The 19296-nt window shown below is 46.5% G+C and overlaps 1 protein-coding gene across 1 annotated transcript in view; it reads right to left on the bottom strand.

Moving 5' to 3' along the window:
• Positions 1-19296, bottom strand: part of pola1 (polymerase (DNA directed), alpha 1) — a 373540-nt gene that overhangs the window by 83515 nt on the left and 270729 nt on the right. Inside the window, exon 35 of the mRNA XM_038802241.1 lies at positions 18410-18526. Within this exon, the coding sequence (XP_038658169.1) occupies positions 18410-18526 (117 nt within the window). The remainder of the gene's footprint in view (positions 1-18409; positions 18527-19296) is intronic.

Below are 19296 nucleotides of genomic sequence, written 5' to 3'. Positions count from 1 at the left end.
TATAGCCAGCTTTAACGTAATAACACCGTGCAACTCATTTCACAGGAGTATCAGAAAGCAAATTGTGACACCAAACTACCTATTAAGACTGGTCAAGGAGATAGATTTTAAAATGTGTCTTAAGAGGAGGAAAGACAGTTAGAGAAGTGCAACAGTTTAGAAGGGGGAATTTCAGACCTTAGGACCTTGGCAGCAAAAAGAATGGCCACCCATAATGGAGCAATTAAAATCATGGATATTCAAAAAGCCAGAATTAGAGGAGTGGAGATATCTCGGGAGGTTGAAGGACTGGAGGGTTGTGAAGATTACAAATATAGGGAGGGGTGACACCATGAATAGATTTGAAAACAAGATGAGAATGTTAAAATCAAGGCATTGATGTTTCAGAAGATGGGCTGAGGCACAGAGGTACAATTAGGTGGGGCTTAGAGGCGGCTCAAATGGGCTTTCAGAAGCTTATCCTGGAGTCAAATATGACACCAAGGTTGCGTACCGTCTGGCTGAGCCTCAGACAGTCACCAAGGAGTGGGGTGGAGTTGATGGCTAAGGAATGGAGTTTGAGGACCAAAGACAATGTTCGTCCAGTACTGGAACCAGTACAGGCAAGTACATCCAGTACAAGTGAGCAGTCTGACAATTCAGAGATGGTGGAGAGGTCAAGAGAGGTGATGAGGTAGAGCTGGTGCTATCAGCATAAATATGAAAACAAACTGGGCTTTCAGATGTCATTAGGGTGGGGCAGCATGCAGGTGAAAATTAGAGGTGGGCCAAGGATAGATTTTTTGAGGACAGCAGTAGCAACTGTACTTGAGCAGGGAGAGAAACCTTTGCAGGCAATTCACTGCTTATGATTAAGAATGGAAACAGGCGAGTTCAGTCCCGCCAACTGGACATTGATGGGGAGTCACTAGAGGAGAATGGGTGTTATCAACCGTGTTAAAGGATGCAGGCTGGTCAAGTCAGGTGAGGAGGGATAGTTTAACAGCACAAAATAAGGCCATTTGGCTACCAAGTCCATTACTGCGCTCTGTAGAACAATCCAGTAAGTTCACCACTCCATCCCTATAGCACTGCAAGTTTATTTTTCTCAACTGCCCACCCATTTTCCTCTTGAAATCATGGATCATCTCCACTTCAACCACCCACAAAGGGGAGAGAGGAAGCGAGAGAAAAGAAGAGAGCATGAGAGAGCGAGAGAAAACAGAGCGAGAGAGAGAGAGAGAGAGAGAGAGGGAGCGAGAGGAGAGAGTGAGAGTGCGAGTGAGGCCGGTGGTTTTTCTCATGCATCTCTCCAGAAAACTCCACTATACAGGAACCAATAACGTTCTGTTGACAGGCAGAATACTGGCCCTGCCCAATCCATTGGCCACCGGCCAACAAATGAAACAAACCCCTCCAATCTCAGGGGTGCCATAAAGTCTGGGTTCTTCTGCCCAAAATACAAAACTTTATAATAGTGTACTATTTCGACAGTTCCTTACTGTTTCTGCTCAACTTAAAGATATGTCTCCATTAACGATCCACAGACCAAAAATAAAAGAAACGGGAACTAAAGGAATCAATAGAGAGGGCCCTTACACCTAGTACCCAAAATGAGCCTCAGTGAGGTTATTGCAGTGTAAGTGCCACTTTATAACATTGTCGATGGCACTTTGTTGATGATTGAGTGTAGACTGATGGGAAGTAATTGGCTGGATTGCATTTTTTCAACTTCTGGTGGATTTGACACCTGGGCAATTTTCCACATTGTTGCGTGGATGTCAGTGCTCCAGGTGTACTGGAAGAGTTTGACTAGGCAAGCTGCTAGCTCTGGTGCACAGGACTTCAGTACTACAACTGGGATAGTGTTGTGTCCATAGCTTTTGCTGCATCGAGTGCCTTCAGTCGTTTTTTGATGTCATGTGGAATGAATCAAATTGGTTAAAGGCCAGCATCTGTGATGCTGGGATGTCAGAAGCATGAACAGCTGAGAAAAACTGTTGGTAAAGACTGTAAAGTAATAATCTTTTCCATATGCCATAATGTCTTTAAAGTAGAAACTTTTCCTGAATCCACGTTTGTGGACACTGCTAAAGGTAGAAGATCCCTACAGAAACAGCCCAATGCTTGCTCTTCTATCATATGAAGGACACCGTTTGCGTGACATTGATATGAACTGATCCCAGAATATAAACAATATTGTTCTGCAACAGAAACATTTCCCGAGATGAAGTGACACAATTCCCCCACCCGCCCCAATACAGATTGAATTGCAGACACCATACAAAGGAATGGTTCCTGCAGAGTTCTTACCCTGCCTCATTGTTCGGTCGAGGAGGAAGGGAAAATAAAAATGACAGACGAGGATGTGCACGTTATAAAATGAGCATGCACCAGAACTTCCAATTTAGATCAATTTTAATCATAAATAGAGAGTTTCAAAAGAATGTCTAAAATTTCTACAACTGAGACAAAATTGGACAATAAAAATTTCATGTGTTGGATCCAAACAGGCCGTACACGATGAGTAACCCAGACTTGAAACTCTGTTCTCTCCCCATTTATACCTACTCTCTGCTGTTTCAAAGAATGGGGTGCGGTCGCTGCACCCATAATTCAGACAGCATCGATTTTTAAACAAGATTATTTGATCATTGTTACATTGCTATTTGAGAGAGCTTGCGGTGTTCAAATTAGTTACAATACAACAGATTTCCTGAATTACAACAGTGACCGTGAACCAATATTCATTATATCCATACAGCACATCATCTAGTTTCTTTCATCTGTCCAACTTTCCCTCATTTGTTAGAATCATAGAATCTACAGTGCAGAAGGAGGCCATTCGGCCCATCGAGTCTGGATGCTGTTGGAAAGAATGCCCTACCTAAGGCCACACCTCCACCCTAATCCCGTAACCCAGTAATCCCACCTAACCTTTTTGGACACCAAGGGCAATTTTAGAATGGCCAATCCGCACCCAACCTGCACATCTTTAGACTGTGGGAGGAAACCGGAGCACCCAGAGGGAACCCACGCAGACACGGGGAGAACATGCAGACTCCACACAGACAGTGACCCAAGCCATATTAGAACCTGGGTCCCTGGCGCTGTGAAGCCCAGGCGCCGTAGTGTGGCAACTGGGGGATTTTCACAGTAACTTCATTGCAGTGTTAAGGTAAGTGCTAACCACTGTGCTACCGTGCCGGTGGGGTGCTCCTTCCGGGGGCCTGTGAGGACTCGATGTGCCAAATGGCCTCCTGCACAGTAAATTCTATGATTCTATGATGTTGTGAAGCAACACTACTAACCATTGTGCTACCGTGCCGCCCATGTCCATTCTCTCACAGGATCTCCACCTGATGGTGCCAGGCCATCGCGAGTCTTTCCCCTATCGCCCCGCCCCCGCCAACCGGGCCGCCCAAGATACCACCTTGGAGGAGAGCACAGAGGAGACCACCATAAATGCGTCACAGACATCACCCCCACCTTCTACCAGTGCAGAGACACACACTTCGGTGGGCAACATTAGTGGACCGACTTCTTGGGCATAATCTGTTGAGCACCACACAGTTGCTAATGCACATCAGGTGGAGGCAGGCAGATCAAAGGGACTCAGCAATTGCAGGTCTGCGAGATCCCAGGACCCAGCTGAGTCCCAGTCAGATGCCTAGCCTCTGGACAAAGTTATCCCAGAACTGATGCAGATGCTAGGACACAGCAATGAGATTCAGGAGGGGATGTTAGCGACATTCCAGAAAGTGCATAGCCATTTGAAGGAGTCCCAAAGGATACGGATGCAGGAGATGATGCCGACAATGTGTGGCACGGAGGCCAACACTGCTACGGTGGAGCAAGACAACCGCATCTTGCGTGGTGGTGCCCGAGGCACAGCTCAGTCTGTGACGACCATGGCTGAGAGCCTCAACATCGTGTCCCAGTCGCTGAGGGATATGTCTGATACACAGGTGGACAATGCCGAGGCACTGCAGAGTATGTCCCAGTCGCAGAGGGAAGCATCCCAGATGCAGGTGGACATTGTCAGGGCACTGCAGAGTGTGGTCCAGTCATTGAGGAGCATCGCTGAGAGTGTCAAGACCATGATTCAGACAACGGAGTTGCTAGGGCTGGCAGAGCCAGGTGACGCAGAGGCCTCTGGAGCTCATGCCAGCTGATCCTCTGTCTCATGGAGATCTTTTGGGCCCTACAAGCACTGCCAGGGAGGAGGAAGCACTGGAAGTCAACCCAGGGCCAGCCACCAAGTAGATGAAGGCTGTCTCCAGTTCGTCAAATCCCCCCCACCTCCTGACACCGGCGCATTCTCATGGGCAGAAGAAGAACAGGGTGGCATGGCGAAGCCACTGACACCGGTAAGTCGGCCGGATCCTCCGCCACGTTCTACAGAGAATATCCGCCGAGAACCTCAAAGGCCACAGGGCAGGAAAACAGCAGGGTGCCTCCACCTCTGATGTGCACCATGAGATTAAGATGAGTGAGGAGCGCCGAGGGGGTCACTGTCTGTAGCTAGGTGAAATGGCAATGTCCAGTGTTGTACATGTGAAGTCTCGGTCACGTTATTCTTCACAGCAGGCTTGCCTTCACTTCCACACACTGTTGGCCTCTGCTCTCCCAACCCCTGGGCACAGTGGTCCAAGATCAAATGGCACGATGCAAACCCCGTTCAGTGGTCAGCAGAAAGACAGGAGTCAGACTTTGGCACAAACCGAGAAGCACCATAGCTTACCTCATATTATGTATTAGCTTGCGGATAGTGCCAACACAGGCCCATCACCCTGGGGGGATGTTACAATGGGGGGGGCGGAACAGATCATTGGGTAGGATTGGGGGGGGGGGGGGTGAATGTGAGGAGGAGAATGGGGGGGGATGGGTGAGCTGACGGACAAAGCCTCGTCCTAAGAGAATCGGGTGAGGACAAGGGTCTCTTTGGTCCTCCGTGGATGTCGGATCCCTGCCGCTGTCTGTCCTCCAGCTCCTCCTTTCGGCTCATCCACTATTCCATCATGATCCGCCTTCTCCTCAATCAAGGCTGCATGTCCCTCCTCCTGCTCCAACATGTCACCCTGCAGCTGTGCCAGGCTGTGGAGGGCACAGCAGACTACCAGAAAATGGGAAACCCTCTGGAGTGGGGGGGGGGGGGGGATGTACTGCAGGGCACCAGCAGAGCGATCCTGGCATTGGAACAGCATTTTGAGCAGTCCGATGCACCACTCAATGCCAACACAGGTGGCAGGGAGGGCCTCATTGTATGACGTCTCTGCCTCAGTCTCCGGCCTCTGCACTGGCATCATCAGCCAGAACTTCAGGGGGTATCCCTTATCCCCTTAGATCAACCCGTCATCCTGGGATGATCCTCGAAGACGCTACGGTTCTCAGAGTGTCCCAGGTTGTAGCTGTCATGCATGTTCCCTGGGAAGCGTGTACACACATGCATGGTCTGGTGGCGGTGGTTGCAAATGAGTTGAATGTTCAGGGAGTAGTACCACTTCCTGTTAATGAAGGGAACTCCTTGATGCCCAGGTGTATGTAAGGTGACATGTGTGCCATAAATTAACCCCCTGGACCTGGGAATCCCAACGATGGTGGAGAATCCTGCAGCCTGGGCATCTCGGTCGAGCTCGAAGATGATATTGTCAACTGCTTGGGCATACAGGACATTCATAACCTTACAGATGCACTTGTGAGCTGTAGCTTGGGAAATATCGCACAAGTTCCCGCTTGAGCCTTGGAATGAACCAGTGGCATAGAGGTTTAGGGCTGCGGTGAACTTCACGGCCACCGGGAGCGGGTGTTGTCCTCCTCCTTTGCAAGTTGCCAAGTCCAGGAGAGCATAGCACCGCTGCACTGTCACTTTCTGCGGCACATGCTGTCTGTCATCTCCTCAGAAGACCAATGACGACTGTACATCATGGGCCATCACTGACGTCCCTCTCTGTGTTCCTCCACGGCCTGATGGGCGGCCAGATCTTGTGTACGGGTGTACGGCTGCTCCCTACAAATCGGGTGCCATCTCCAGCCTGCATTGACGCTGCTGCCTCTCCGCCGTTTGGCCGCCTGGCCTGCCACCAGCACCACAAGGGCAGCTCCGCAGGATCTACAACAGCCATAATATTATATCTGTAAGGAATTGAGAAGGAGGGAGACCGACAGTCAGTTCAAGCTTCCGTCCCAAGACTCTCAAAGCCTCCCCCACCCTTGCGTATCCGACCTTCTCTCGAGAGCCTTCCAGCGAGCCAGTTGTACTGGAGAATCTCGCTCTGCACACGCACCCCCAGCGACATCAGGAGCCCTGGACCCCTGCCAGGGGAGACCGTGCTCAGAAGTCTTCCCCTGATCAACACATTCACCCTTTGGTTGCGAGGATATCCCTAGTGTTGAAGCTCAATTCAGACAGTGACAGCGTCGAAAGAAAGCTGTGACAGTGTTAGAAGAAAAAGATGGAGACCAAAAATTCAGGTTTACTGGACTAATTGGTCTACTGATATAATAAATAGAATGCATTTTTGGATTTACCTGGTTTACATTCAGAAAGTTCAGCAAAATGGTAGAATCTAAAATGGCGTAAATATTTAACACAAACATAATTAACAGAGAGAGATGATAACGTATTGAAATAATGTCTCTTATCATTCTAGGTTTCAATAACGTTCATGTCAATGGCAAATCTCTCCTCTGGTATAGCAACCCACATTGAGAAAGTAATGCATTGTTCTCTTTGGGCAAACAAGGCGTCCATCATCTGCATTATGGTCATCATGAAAGCCAACTGAATGTTGTTGCTGATGTCACATGTTGCAGGCTGACATGAGCCGTTGCATAGAAATTGCGGGTCACTAGCCTTCATTGCCACAGCATTGTGCGTGCCCAGGTGTTTGACTCCAGTTCCTGCTGCAACAGGTCCTGCCTGCCTGATAAAATGCAGCCTCATCATACACTGCTGTATAGTTCCCCATTGCAAAAGGCAGACTTTATTTGAGCGTGCAACAATCTGTGCATCCATGCTTGTTGTTGCTGTGACAACCTCAACAGTAATTCCAGCATTCCCATCTTTCCCAGTTATCCTTCAGCTAATAAAAGTAACAGAGTAGGGCTGCAGCCAACCGTCAGTGCTCCGGCAACCCATTTCCAAACTCAGCCAAAAGACTTTCCAGAAAACATGCCTTCATGGAAGCGAGTATCCCATGAAAAATCAGTACATCAAACTGCTTCCCAAGTATTAAGTATTTACTCCATGCTTTTGTGGGGAGGGTTGGATGGGGAGGGTGGGGGGGGGAATAAGTTTGAGCAAATACAAATGCCGCCAGGGACCAATTTCCCTGGAGGATTCCAGTACATGTGCAAAGCCCCTATTTTAATAAGCCAAGGGTTTATTTTAAGGGGCTGCAATGTCACAAGCATATATCCACCCTATTATGTACTGCACTATGAGTGGTTAATTAGTACGCTGTCTATGCTCAAGTGCTTTAGATAAAGAGACTCAGATCTGTGCATCTCTTCAATGGAACGAGTTAAGGGATTGGATATGGTGTTCTAATTATGAAGGGTTTAAAGGTAAACGGGGAAAAACTGATCGGTCAGTGGGTCAGTTAATTTACAATCACCAAAGGAACGAAGAGAACACATTGAAATTGATTTATTTAAAGCGAAAGGGGTGGCCACACCACAGGTTAGGAGCAGGCAGTTGGAGGTGGAATGGTGATTGCTGGGCCATCCAAGAGAACCAGGCACAGAGTGCAGGAGAGAGACTCCACAGCCAATCTTGCTTCCAATCGGTTTTCCATTTTGGATCCTTGTGAGGCGATGGTTCCTCAGGAGAGTGCAGTAAGAGCCAAGTTTGTGACACCAGGACTGGCTCAGCTGCACAGGACTGGAGACAGAAGAGTGGAAGAGCAATAGTGATGGGAGATTTGCTAGTTAAGGGAACAGACAGGCATTTCTGTGGCCATAGACATGACTCCAGGATGGTTTGTTGCCTCACTGTGGCCAAGGATCTCACATAGCGGGGTGGCACACTGGTTAGCACTGCTGCCTCACAGCACCGAGGATCCAGGTTTGAACCCAGCCCCAGGCCACTGTCCATGTGGAATTTGCGCATCTGAGGAGAATCTGGGGAACATAGTGTCAGGCATGAGTGAGACCCGCACCCCGCTACAGAGCGTCTCGTGCACCCTGCGCTCCCGACACTGGACGGCTGACAGCCTGACAGTCGCCCTCCCAGCCCGAATCCTCCACCACACTGAGTGCGGCGGGCAACACGGGCCCACCAACCCACTCATCAGGGGCTGCCTTGATCCCGCCACCGGGATCGACAGGCGGGATCTCCTCAAGCTCCTCCCGGGGCCCCGTGCCAGTGGGAGGCAGTGTTGCAGATACTAAATTGCCCCTTAATTGGAATTTTTATTTTAAAAAAAAGGATGTCACATAGCAACTGCAGGACATTCTTCTGCGGGAGGGTAAATAGCTGGAGGCCACAGTCCACATTATTCCCAAAGCTTTGACAGAGCTTTGGCAAAGAGTCATCCAGGCTTGAAACGTTAGCTCCCTTCTCTCTCCACAGCCGCTGTTAGACCTGCTGGGATTGTCCAGTATTTTCTGTTTTTATTATCAACGACATAGGTAGGAGGAGACAGGAGGACCCAAAGGGAGATTTTAGGGAGTTAGGAAATAAATTCAAAAGCAGGCCCTATAATCTCAGGAATACTCCTGCTCCCAAAGCTAGTAAACATAGGGATAGTAGGAATAGGCCATGGCTGGATAATTGGCGCAGGAGAGAGGATATCAGATTTCTGAGGCATTGGGATTGGTTCTGGGACAGATGGGACCTGCAAAAGATGGATGGTTTGCACCATAGCAGGATTGGGACAAACCTCCTCACAGGGAGATTTGCTTGTGCTGTTGGGGAGGGTTTAAACTAGATTGGCACTGGGATAGGAACCTGAGAGGGAGCTCAGAATGGAGGAAAGCACAACTGGTCAGAGGAAGTAGAAAGCAAAGGCAGATGAAGCAAAGGCAAGCATCACGTAGGATCAGATTGCAGAATGTGAAAAAAGGCAGAGCTAAGGGCGTGCAATCTGAATTCACACAGCATTCGCAATAAGGTTGATGATTTGTGAAGGCACTAATCGAGGTAAATGGGTATGATTTAATTGCCATTACGGAGTCATAGTTGCACGGTGACCGTGACTGCCAACTGAATGTTCAAGGACATTCGTGATTTAGGAACAATAGGCAAAAAGGAAAAGGAGGTGGTGTAACACTGGTAATAAGGGACAAGGTCAGTATATTAGTGAAAGAGGGTCTTAGATGAAAGGATTAAGATGTAGAATCAGTTTGGTTGGAGCTGGGAAACAGCAAACAATGGTGTGGGTTGTTTATAGGTCCCCAAACTGTAGTGGTTATGTTGGGCACAGTAAATTTGAGCTGCATGTAACAGGAGAAACACAGCAATAATGGGTGGCTTCAATTTACATATAGACTGGGTAAACCTAATTAGCGCTAATGCTGTGATTTCCTGGAGTGTACATGAGACAGGCTTCTGGAACAGCACATTCTGGAGCAGCACGTTGAAGAACTCAGGATCCGGCTATTTTACATTTAGTATTCTGGGACGAGAAGCCATAAGACCATAAGACATAGGAGCAGAATTAGGCCACTCGGCCATCGAGTCTGCTCCGCCATTCATAGAACATAGATCAGTACAGCACAGAACAGGCCTTTCGGCCCTCGATGTTGTGCTGAGCTTTGTCCAAAACCAAGATCAAGCTATCCCACTCCCTGGATAAGCAAATTACTGTGGATGCTGGAATCTGAAACGAAAGGGAAAATGCTGGAAAATCTCAGCAAGTCTGGCAGCATCTGTAGGGAGAGAAAAGAGCTAACGTTTCGAGTCCGATGACTCTTTGTCAAAACATCATTCAACGTTTTAACAAGAATCTTTTCCTGTTTCTTACAGATGGTAAGAAATGTAAACTTCAACAACTCATCAACACCACAGCCCATCCCAGACCCTCCACCAGTCCCAATCCCTCATCCTCCATTTCTCCCAGTATCAACACCACAGCCCATCCCATGCCCTCCACCAGTCCCAATCCCTCGTACCCTATTTCTCCCAGTATCAACACCGCTGCCCATCCTAGGCCCTCCACCAGTCCCAATCCCTCGTACCCCATTTCTCCCAATCCCAGCCCTTGCCGCGTGTTCACCATACCCTCTGACCTTCCCCTCTCTGAGGCTGAGCGTGCTGTTCTGCAAAGGACTCAGCTTTGTACCCTTACATCCCCACCTCAATGAATTCCAGGCTCGACATGATGTTGAACTCTTCTTTCGTATCCCACTCCCTGTCATTCTGGTGTGCTCCATGTGCCGATTCAATAACCGCTTGAAAGTTCCTAAAGTGTTCGACTCCACTATCACAGCAGGCAGTCCATTCCACACCCTAGCCACTCTCCGAGTAAAGAACCTACCTCGGACATCCCTCCTATATTTCCCACCCTAAACCACATAGTTCTGCCCCCTTGTAACAGCTATATCCACCCGAGGAAATAGTCTCCGCTCTATCTATCCCCCTCATCATCTTATCAACCTCTATTAAGCCGTCTCTCATCCTCCTTCGCTCCAATGAGAAAAGCCCTAACTCCTTCAACCTTTCATCCTAAGACCTACCTCCAATCCAGGCAGCATCCTGGTACATCTCCTTTGCACACTTTCCAATGCTTCCACATCCTTCCTATAATGAGGTGACCAGAACTGCACACAATACTCCAAATGTGGTCTCACCAGGGTCCTGTTCAGTTGCAGCATAACCCCACGGCTCAAACTGAAGCCCCTGTTAATAAACGGCAACACACTATAGGCCTTCTGCACGGCTCTATCCACTTGAGTGGCAACCTTCAGAGATCGGTGGACATGAACCTCAAGATCTCTCTGTTTCTCCACATCCCTCAGAACCCTGCCGTTGACCCTGTAATACGCATTCAAATTTGTCCTACCAAAATGAATCACCTCGCACTTATCAGGGTTAAACTCCATCTGCCATTTTTTGGCGCAGCTCAGCATCCTGTCAATGTCTCTTTGCAGCCTACAACAGGCCTCCACCTCTTCCACTACTCCACTAATCTTGGTGTCATCAGCAAATTTACTGACCCACCCTTCAGCCCCCTCCTCCACCTCCAAGTCATTTATAAAAATCACAAATAGCAGAGGACCCAGCACTGATCCCTGTGGTACACCGCTGGTAACTGGTCTCCAGTCTGAAAATTTTCCATCCACCACCATCCTCTGTCTTCTACGTATATCCAGTTACTTATCCAATTGGCCAAATTTCCCTCTATCCTATACCTCCTTACTTTCTTCATGCGTCGACCATGGGGAACCTTATCAAACGCCTTACTGAAATCCATGTATACGACATCAACTGCTCTACCTTCATCTACACACTTAGTCACCTCCTCAAAGAATTCAATCAAATTTGTGAGGCAAGACTTACCCTTCACGAATCCGTGTTGACTATCCCGGATTAAGCTGCATCTTTCCAAATGGTCATTAATCCTATCCCTCAGGACCCTTTCCATTAACTTACCGACCACCAAAGAAAGACTAACCGGCCTATAATTACCAGGGTCATTCCTATTCCCTTTCTTGAACAGAGGAACAACATTCGCCACTCTCCAGTCCTCTGGCACTATCCCCGTGGAAAGTGAGGACCCAAAGATCAAAGCCAAAGGCTCTGCAATCTCATCCCTTGCCTCCCAAAGAATCCTAAGATATATCCCATCTGGCCCAGGGGACTTGTCGACTCTCACGTTTTTCAAAATTGCTAATACATCTTCCCTCAGAAGATCTACCTCCTCCAGCCTACCCGCCTGTATCACACTCTCATCCTCAAAAACATAGCCGCTCTCCTCGTCATGGCTGATATTGTCTCATCTACTGCCTTCTCCCCATAACCCCTGATCCCCTCATTAATCAAGATAAATAAGTAATAATCTCATTGTAAAGGCATCACAAGGAAATAGTGGCCAAAACATGTTAGAATTTTACATTAAGTTTGAAAGTAATATAGAAACATAGAAAATAGGAGCAGGAGGCAACTATTTGGCCCTTCGAACCTACTCCGCCATTCACTATGATAGGAACATAAGAACGTTGGAATTAGGAGCAGAAATAGGCAATTCAGCCCTTCGAGCCTGCTCCGCCATTCAGTCAGATCATGGCAGATCGCTTCCTGGTCTCAAATACAGCTCCCTACCTGTTGCCCAAACCCTTTAACCTGTTTTAAAAAAAATCAGAAATATATCCATCTCCTTCTTGAAACCATTTGATGACTCAGACTCCACTGCACTATGGAGCAGTGAGTTCCACAAATTTGCCACCCTCTGCGTGAAACAGTTCCTCCTTATCTTAGATCTAAATATATCGCTCCTCGACCTGCATCTGTGACCTCTCGTTCCAGATTGCCCCACAAGGGGGCACATTTGGTCTACGTTTATTTTATCAATCACTTTTAGTATTTTATACCCTCAATCAGATTCCTTAACATCCTTCTAAACTCCTCGGGCAGCATCTGGCACAGTGGATAGCACTAGGACTGCGGCGCTGAGGTTCGAATCCCGGCCGTGATCACTGTCCGTGTAGAGTTTGCACATTCTCCCCATGTCTGCATGGGTTTCACCCCCACAATCCAAAGATGTGCACATTGGGTGGACTGGCCACGCTAAATTGCCCCTTAATTGGAAAAAAAAATAATTGGGTACTCTAAATTTTAAAAAAACTTCTAAACTCCAGCGATTATAAGCCCAAACTGTTTAATCTCTCCTCTTATATTAACCCTTTCATAGATAATTTCATAAAATTTACAGTGCAGGAGGCTATTCGGCCCATCGAGTCTGCACCGGCTCTTGGAAAGAGCACCCTACCCAAGGTCAACACCTCCACCCTAGCCCCATAACCCAGTAACCCCACCCAACACTAAGCGCAATTTATCATGGCCAATCCACCTAACCTGCACATCTTTGGACTGTGGGAGGAAACCGGAGCACCCGGAGGAAACCCACGCACACACGGGGAGGATGTGCAGACTCCGCACAGACAGTGACCCAAGCCGGAATCGAACCTGGGACCCTGGAGCTGTGAAGCGATTGTGCTATCCACAATGCTACCGTGCTGCCCATGGGAACAATCTGGTGAACCTCCTCTGAACTGCCTCCAATGCCACCACATCCTTCCTCAAATAAGGAGGCCAAAACTGAACACAATACTCTTGATGTGGTCTCACCATCACACTATACAATTACAACAACACTACTTTTATACTCCAGTCCTTTTGCAATAAATGCTAACATTCCATTTGTCTTTTTAATTACATGCTGTACCTGCATACCGACTTTCTGCAATTCATGAACAATGACACCCAGATCTGTCTGCCCAGACTCATTTTGAATGTGCTTTCCATTCAGATAATAATTTGCCTGACTATTTTTTCGGCCAAACTGCATCACCTCACACTTATCTACACTATACTCCATCTGCCAAATTTTGGCCCAATCTCCTAGCCCAGGCTTTTCAAACTGGGGGTCACGACCCACGAATGGGTAACGGACATGTGTAAAACGGGTTGCGGCGCACCCTGAAATTAACATAGGTATCCCAACTACTGGGTAAGATAAGCAGGATGGCAAACAGAAAAAGTGCCATGAAAATGGCTTTTGTGAGGGGAGATACGAGAGAATGCATGGCCCAGGAGTGAGAAGCAGAGTGGACTAGCAGGCTGACAGACATCCCAACAGCAAGCAAGATGGTTAGCTGTAATTTGGAACAATCACACGGGCAAGACTGATGCCGAGTAACGGGACGTCGGCTCTTCACCAATCAATCCGACTCTTCACTAAACTGAAGTCTTTCAATCAACTAAACTTAAACTGAGTAGCTTTTTAGGTTCACCCACCAAGAGATTCAGTTCCCATTTCTGTAGGGAAGCGGGCACAGACTCCCACCTTGTAAGCCCACACCTACTCTCTCTCTATCTGTCCTTTCGTTGGAAGGAGTTTTTGGGAAGTCAAACACCAGGTTGGAGAGTTTACGCATCCAATTCAAAATGTATGAGGGACAATGGGGTTTGGAGAAAACTGGTCTTCTTTCTTTCTGGGTTTGGGTGTCGATCCTCCCACAGCAAAACTCACTGCATTTACCAGATTAAACCTGGCACAGAACTATCACACTCGGACTCTTTCACAACAGCTACCAAAGGAAAATCCTCAGAATTTTATGGAAGCTCGCTGCCTTTTTCTGCAATCCGCTTCCCCCACCTCACCACCAAAATCATCATCACCTTGCATTGTAACTGAAAAAAATATTGCTATCAACCCCAAATGCAGCTTTTCAGAGTTTAAACCTGCATCCCTTTGTCTTATTCTCAGTTTCATTTACAGTAATGTTCTGGATTCTTCTTCCCCAACCATTTATTAACATATTGCATCTTCTGCAAAATTATCTTTAAGACTAAGGGCTACTAAGCCTAAATTTCTGCAGTCTTTCCTCTGTTAGTCGTAGCTCAGTGCATAACGCTCTTGTCACTACATCAGACAGTTAAGGGTTCACCTCCACGTCTCAGCTAAGTGTAGTACTGCAGGAATGCTGCCCTGCTAGAAATGCAATTTTCCAGTTGCTATGTTACATGGAGGCTCTGCCTCTCATGTGGATGTAAATGATTCGATGCGACTACATTGATTAAGAGCAGGGGATTATCCCTGATCTCCTAACATTTATCCCTCAATCAACATCACAAAAACAGATTAGGTGATCTTTTTCACATTGTTATTTGTGGGATCTTGCTGTGCATAAATTGACTATACAGCAGTGACTGTACTTCATTGGTTGCAAACTACTTTATACTCATGTAGTTGTGAAGGTGCGAGAAAAATGTAAATCTGCTTTTGTTTCATAATTCAAAATTGACATCAATTTTGTGGCTCTCCTCTGTACTTCGAATATATTTCTACTTTCATACAGTCACCTAGATTTACAGTATAGAAAGAGGCCCTTCACCCTTCATGTCCGTGCCTGCCACTAAGTGGGTCCCGAAGGTCAGCCAATTGGTAAAAGTGGGTCCCAGGGGGAAAAAGTTTGAAAAACACTGTCCTAGCCTATCTATATCCGTCTGATCTATATGTCCTCTTCACTGTCTGCTTTCCCATTGCCTATTTTATTTTCAACGACAAATGTTGCTCCGTTATACTCTGTCCCTGCTTGCATATCATTTATATAAATTGTTCACTCTAAGGAGTGAACCCTGCAGCACCCTGCTAGATTCAGTTCGCCAGCCTGACCCTCTGCTTTCAGTCAGTCAGCCAATCCCCAATCCAATTTAGTACTCTACCCCCAATCCCTGCAATCTCATCTTCGGATCAGTCTTTTATGCAGGACCTTATCAAACACCTTCTGGAAATCTAGATATACACAATCACAGGTTCCCCATTACCCACCTTGCTGGTTACGTCCTTAAAGAACTCAAGCAAGTTTGCCAAGCATGACTTATCCTTCATAAATCCATGCTGACAATGGTGGATTGAGTTTAGTCTTTCTGCAACTATGATAATGGCTGATCATCCAACTCAATAGCCTAATCCCACTTTCCCCCATATCCTTTGATTCCCTCCACCCAAAGAGCTAGATATAACTGCTTCTTGAAAACATACAATGTTTTGGCCTCACCTAATTTCCTGTGGTAATGAATTCCACAGGCTCACCACTCTCTGCGTGAAGAAATTTCTTCTCATCTCTGTCCTAAATGGTCTACTCCATATCCTCAGACTGTGACCCCAGGTTTTGGACACCTCGACTATCAGGAACATCCTTCCTGCATCTACCCTGTTTAGTCATAGAATCATAGAGTTTACAGTGCAGAAGGCGACCATTCGGCACATCATGTCCGTAAAGGCCCCACAAAAGAGCACCCCACCCAAGCCCACGCCTCCACCCTATCGCCGTAACCCCACCACAGGGTGCTGCAGGGTTCACTGCTTAGAGTCCCCCCCCTAATCGTTTTGGACACTAAGGAGCAATTTAGATGGCCAATCCACCTAATCTGCAAATCTTTGGACTGTGGGAGGAACCCGGAGAACCCGGAGGAAATGCACACAGACACGGGGAGAAAGTATAAACTCCACACAGACAGTCACTCGAGGCGGGAATTGAACCCAGGTCCCTGGAGCTATGAGGCAGCAATGCTAACCACTGTGCCACCATGCTGTCGTTAGGATTTTGTAGGTTTCTACGAGATCCCCTCTCATTCTTCAGAACCCCAGAGAATACAATCATAACCGATTCAATCTCTCTTCATACCTCAGAATGGTAAACCTTTGCTGCACTCTCGCTAGAGCAAGAACATCATTCCTCACATAAGGAGACAAAATCTGCACACTATGTTCCAAATGTGGTTGCACCAAGGCCCTGTATAATTTTAGCAAGACATCCCTGCTCCTGTACTCAAATCCTCTTGCAATGAAGGCCAGCATATCATTTGCCTTCTTTACCACCTGCTGTTCCTGCATGCTTACCTTCAGTGACTGGTGTACGAGGACAACCAGGCCTCGGGCTACATAGTTTATTCTGAAACTTAAACCTGAACAAAGGAAACTAGAAAGTTATTAAGGGCGAGTTGGCTGTAGTGAATTGGGAAAATACACAAAGATTTAATAGACAGCTAGTATTTAAAGAAGTATTACATAGCCTACAACAAATATACATTCCTCAAAGACAAAAGACCCAAGAGGAAAAGTGAATCAACCATGGCTAACAAAAGAAGTTCAAGGTTGCATTACATCAAAGGGAGTGGCTTATAAGGATGCCAGAAAAAGCAGTAAACCTGAGGATTGGGAATATTTTAGAATCCAGCAAAGGAGTACCAAAAACTGACGAAACAAAAAAAGAATGTGACTTCCAGAAACAAAGGCTTACTGTAAAAAACTTCTTTAGGTATGTGAAAAGGAAAAGATTAGCAAGAATATGTGGTTCCACGACAGCGAAAGACAGGATAATTTTTAATGGAGAATAGGGAAGTGGTTGAGAAACTAAAGAACTATGCTGTGTCTGTCTTCATGGAGAAATATACAGAAAATATATAGAAATACTAGGGAACCAAGAGCTTGCGAAAATAAAGAACTGAAAGGACTTAGTATCAATAAAAGAGGTAGTACTCGGAAAAAAGAATTGGACTGAAGGTTAATAAATCTCCTGGACCAGATTAGCTCCAGCCCAGAGAGTGTTGAAGGAGGTGGCTGTGGAGATATTGTGATAATAGATGCATAGATGGTTATCTATCAAAATTCTATAAGATTTTGGAAAATTTCTTGCAAACTGGAAAGTAGAAAATGTAACCTCACTATTTAAGGGAAGAGGCAGTGCCTTGTTCGTGAGTCACCCAAAGCTACCATGCATGCACAGTAAGCAATTAGGAAAATAAATGATATGTCGGCCTTCATCGCAAGGGGATTTGAGTACGGGAGTAAAGCCACAGCTGTACAGAGCCTTGGTAAGAACTGGAGTATCGTGTACAGTTTTGCTTTCCTTATCTGAGGAATGATATACTTAACAGAGGGAGTGCAACAAAGGTTCACCACAGTATTTCCTGGGATGAGGAAATTGGGCTGTATTCCCGAGAGTTTTGAAGAACGAGAGGTGATCTCATTGAAACTAGCAAATTCTTACATTGTGTGATAGGGTAGATGTAGAGAGGATGTTTCCCTGGCTGGTTAGTCCTAGAACCAGGGACACTGTCTCAGAATAAGGGACAGATCATTTAAGACTGAGATGAGGCGGAATTTCTTCACTGGCGAATGAGGTGGCGAATTTTTGGGATTCTCTACCCCAGAAGGCTGCGGTAGCTCAATCATTGAGCATGTTCAAGACAAAAAGTCGATTCATTTCGGAATACTAATGGCATCAAGGGATATGGGGATAGCGCAGGTGGCACTGAGGTAGATGGTCAGCCATGATCTAACTGAATGGTGGAGCAGGCTTTAATGGCCAAATGGCATATTCTAGTGTTACTAGTTCTGTTAAGACATGGAATTCCTTTCCAGTATTAATATTAGTAGTAGCACTGGCAATAGTTTCTGAAAGGGAAATATTTGAAAAGATGTAAACGGGTTATAGAGAAAGGGCCGGGGAATAGGCTGGATGAATAGCTCGTTTCGAATTGGTTTGGCGAACATTTCACAAATTTCCTCTTCGAGTACTATAAAATTCTGCATTCCAGTCATTGAATACAAACATTTTATGAAGATAGGAAGTTAATGCTGCCTGCCAGAGCATTTAAATCACTCATTGGTTTTCCTAAAATGTGAAACATTGGTCAAGGTTTATGGCATCACGCTAAAAGTTAACTGGTCAATAGTAACGATGAAAAAGTTGTTACCTCTTGCTTTAGTGTAGCCTTTGTACAAGCCTGGCATACTGGGCCACTTCGAGAGAAATTCAGTGGAAGGTGACGAATGCGATTCTGGCAAGTCGGTTCTTCGCAAATGAGCCATCCCTGTAAATTGAGGGAAAAGTGAAAAGTATGATTAGGATAAAGTTTTTTTTGCAAATGCACAATACTCAAATACTAATTGTTAAATTTCAGACATTATTCCAACACTTTTGTCTTCATAAGACAAATGTGATTGAAAATTTGCTCCTTGTTCATTATGTATGAGAACCATTTCCAGGATCAATTGTTCCCTAACTGTCAGGCAGCACAGTGGCACAGTGGTTAGAATTGCTGCCTCACTGCGCCGAGGACCGGGGCTGGATCTCGGCCCTGGGTCACTGTACATGTGGAGTTTGCACATTCTCCCCTTGTTTGCATAGATCTCACCCCCACAACCCAAAGATGTGCAGGGTTGGTGGATTGGCCATGCTAAATTGCCCCTTAATTGGAAAAAAACAATTGGGTACTCTAAATTTATTATTTTTTTTAATTGTTCCTGCGCGGACTCCAAAATGGAAGTGCAGGGGCCCGTATCCGCAGTTAATCACACTGGGTCCCTGCTAGCCCCCTGCAGGTGAGTCAATCGACTGATCTTTTTTATCGGAAACTCGAGAGTGCAACGCCAGCTTTTTTACACCGGCGTGGGGACATAATCCCATTTTGGGAGAATCCAGCCAAGAGTCTCTTACCCAATTCATATAATCAATATATACATTGGTGGTCCCCCTGTCTGGGGGAATTAGCTCAAATGGTAGAGTGCTTGCTTTGCATGTAAGAGGTAGTGGGATCGATACCCACATTCTCCAATTTGATTTTGTGGGCAGCACGGTAGC

The sequence above is a fragment of the Scyliorhinus canicula genome, chromosome 7, assembly GCF_902713615.1.
Source record: "Scyliorhinus canicula chromosome 7, sScyCan1.1, whole genome shotgun sequence".
Lineage (NCBI taxonomy): Eukaryota > Metazoa > Chordata > Chondrichthyes > Carcharhiniformes > Scyliorhinidae > Scyliorhinus > Scyliorhinus canicula.
This window is presented reverse-complemented; position numbering and strand designations above follow the sequence as displayed.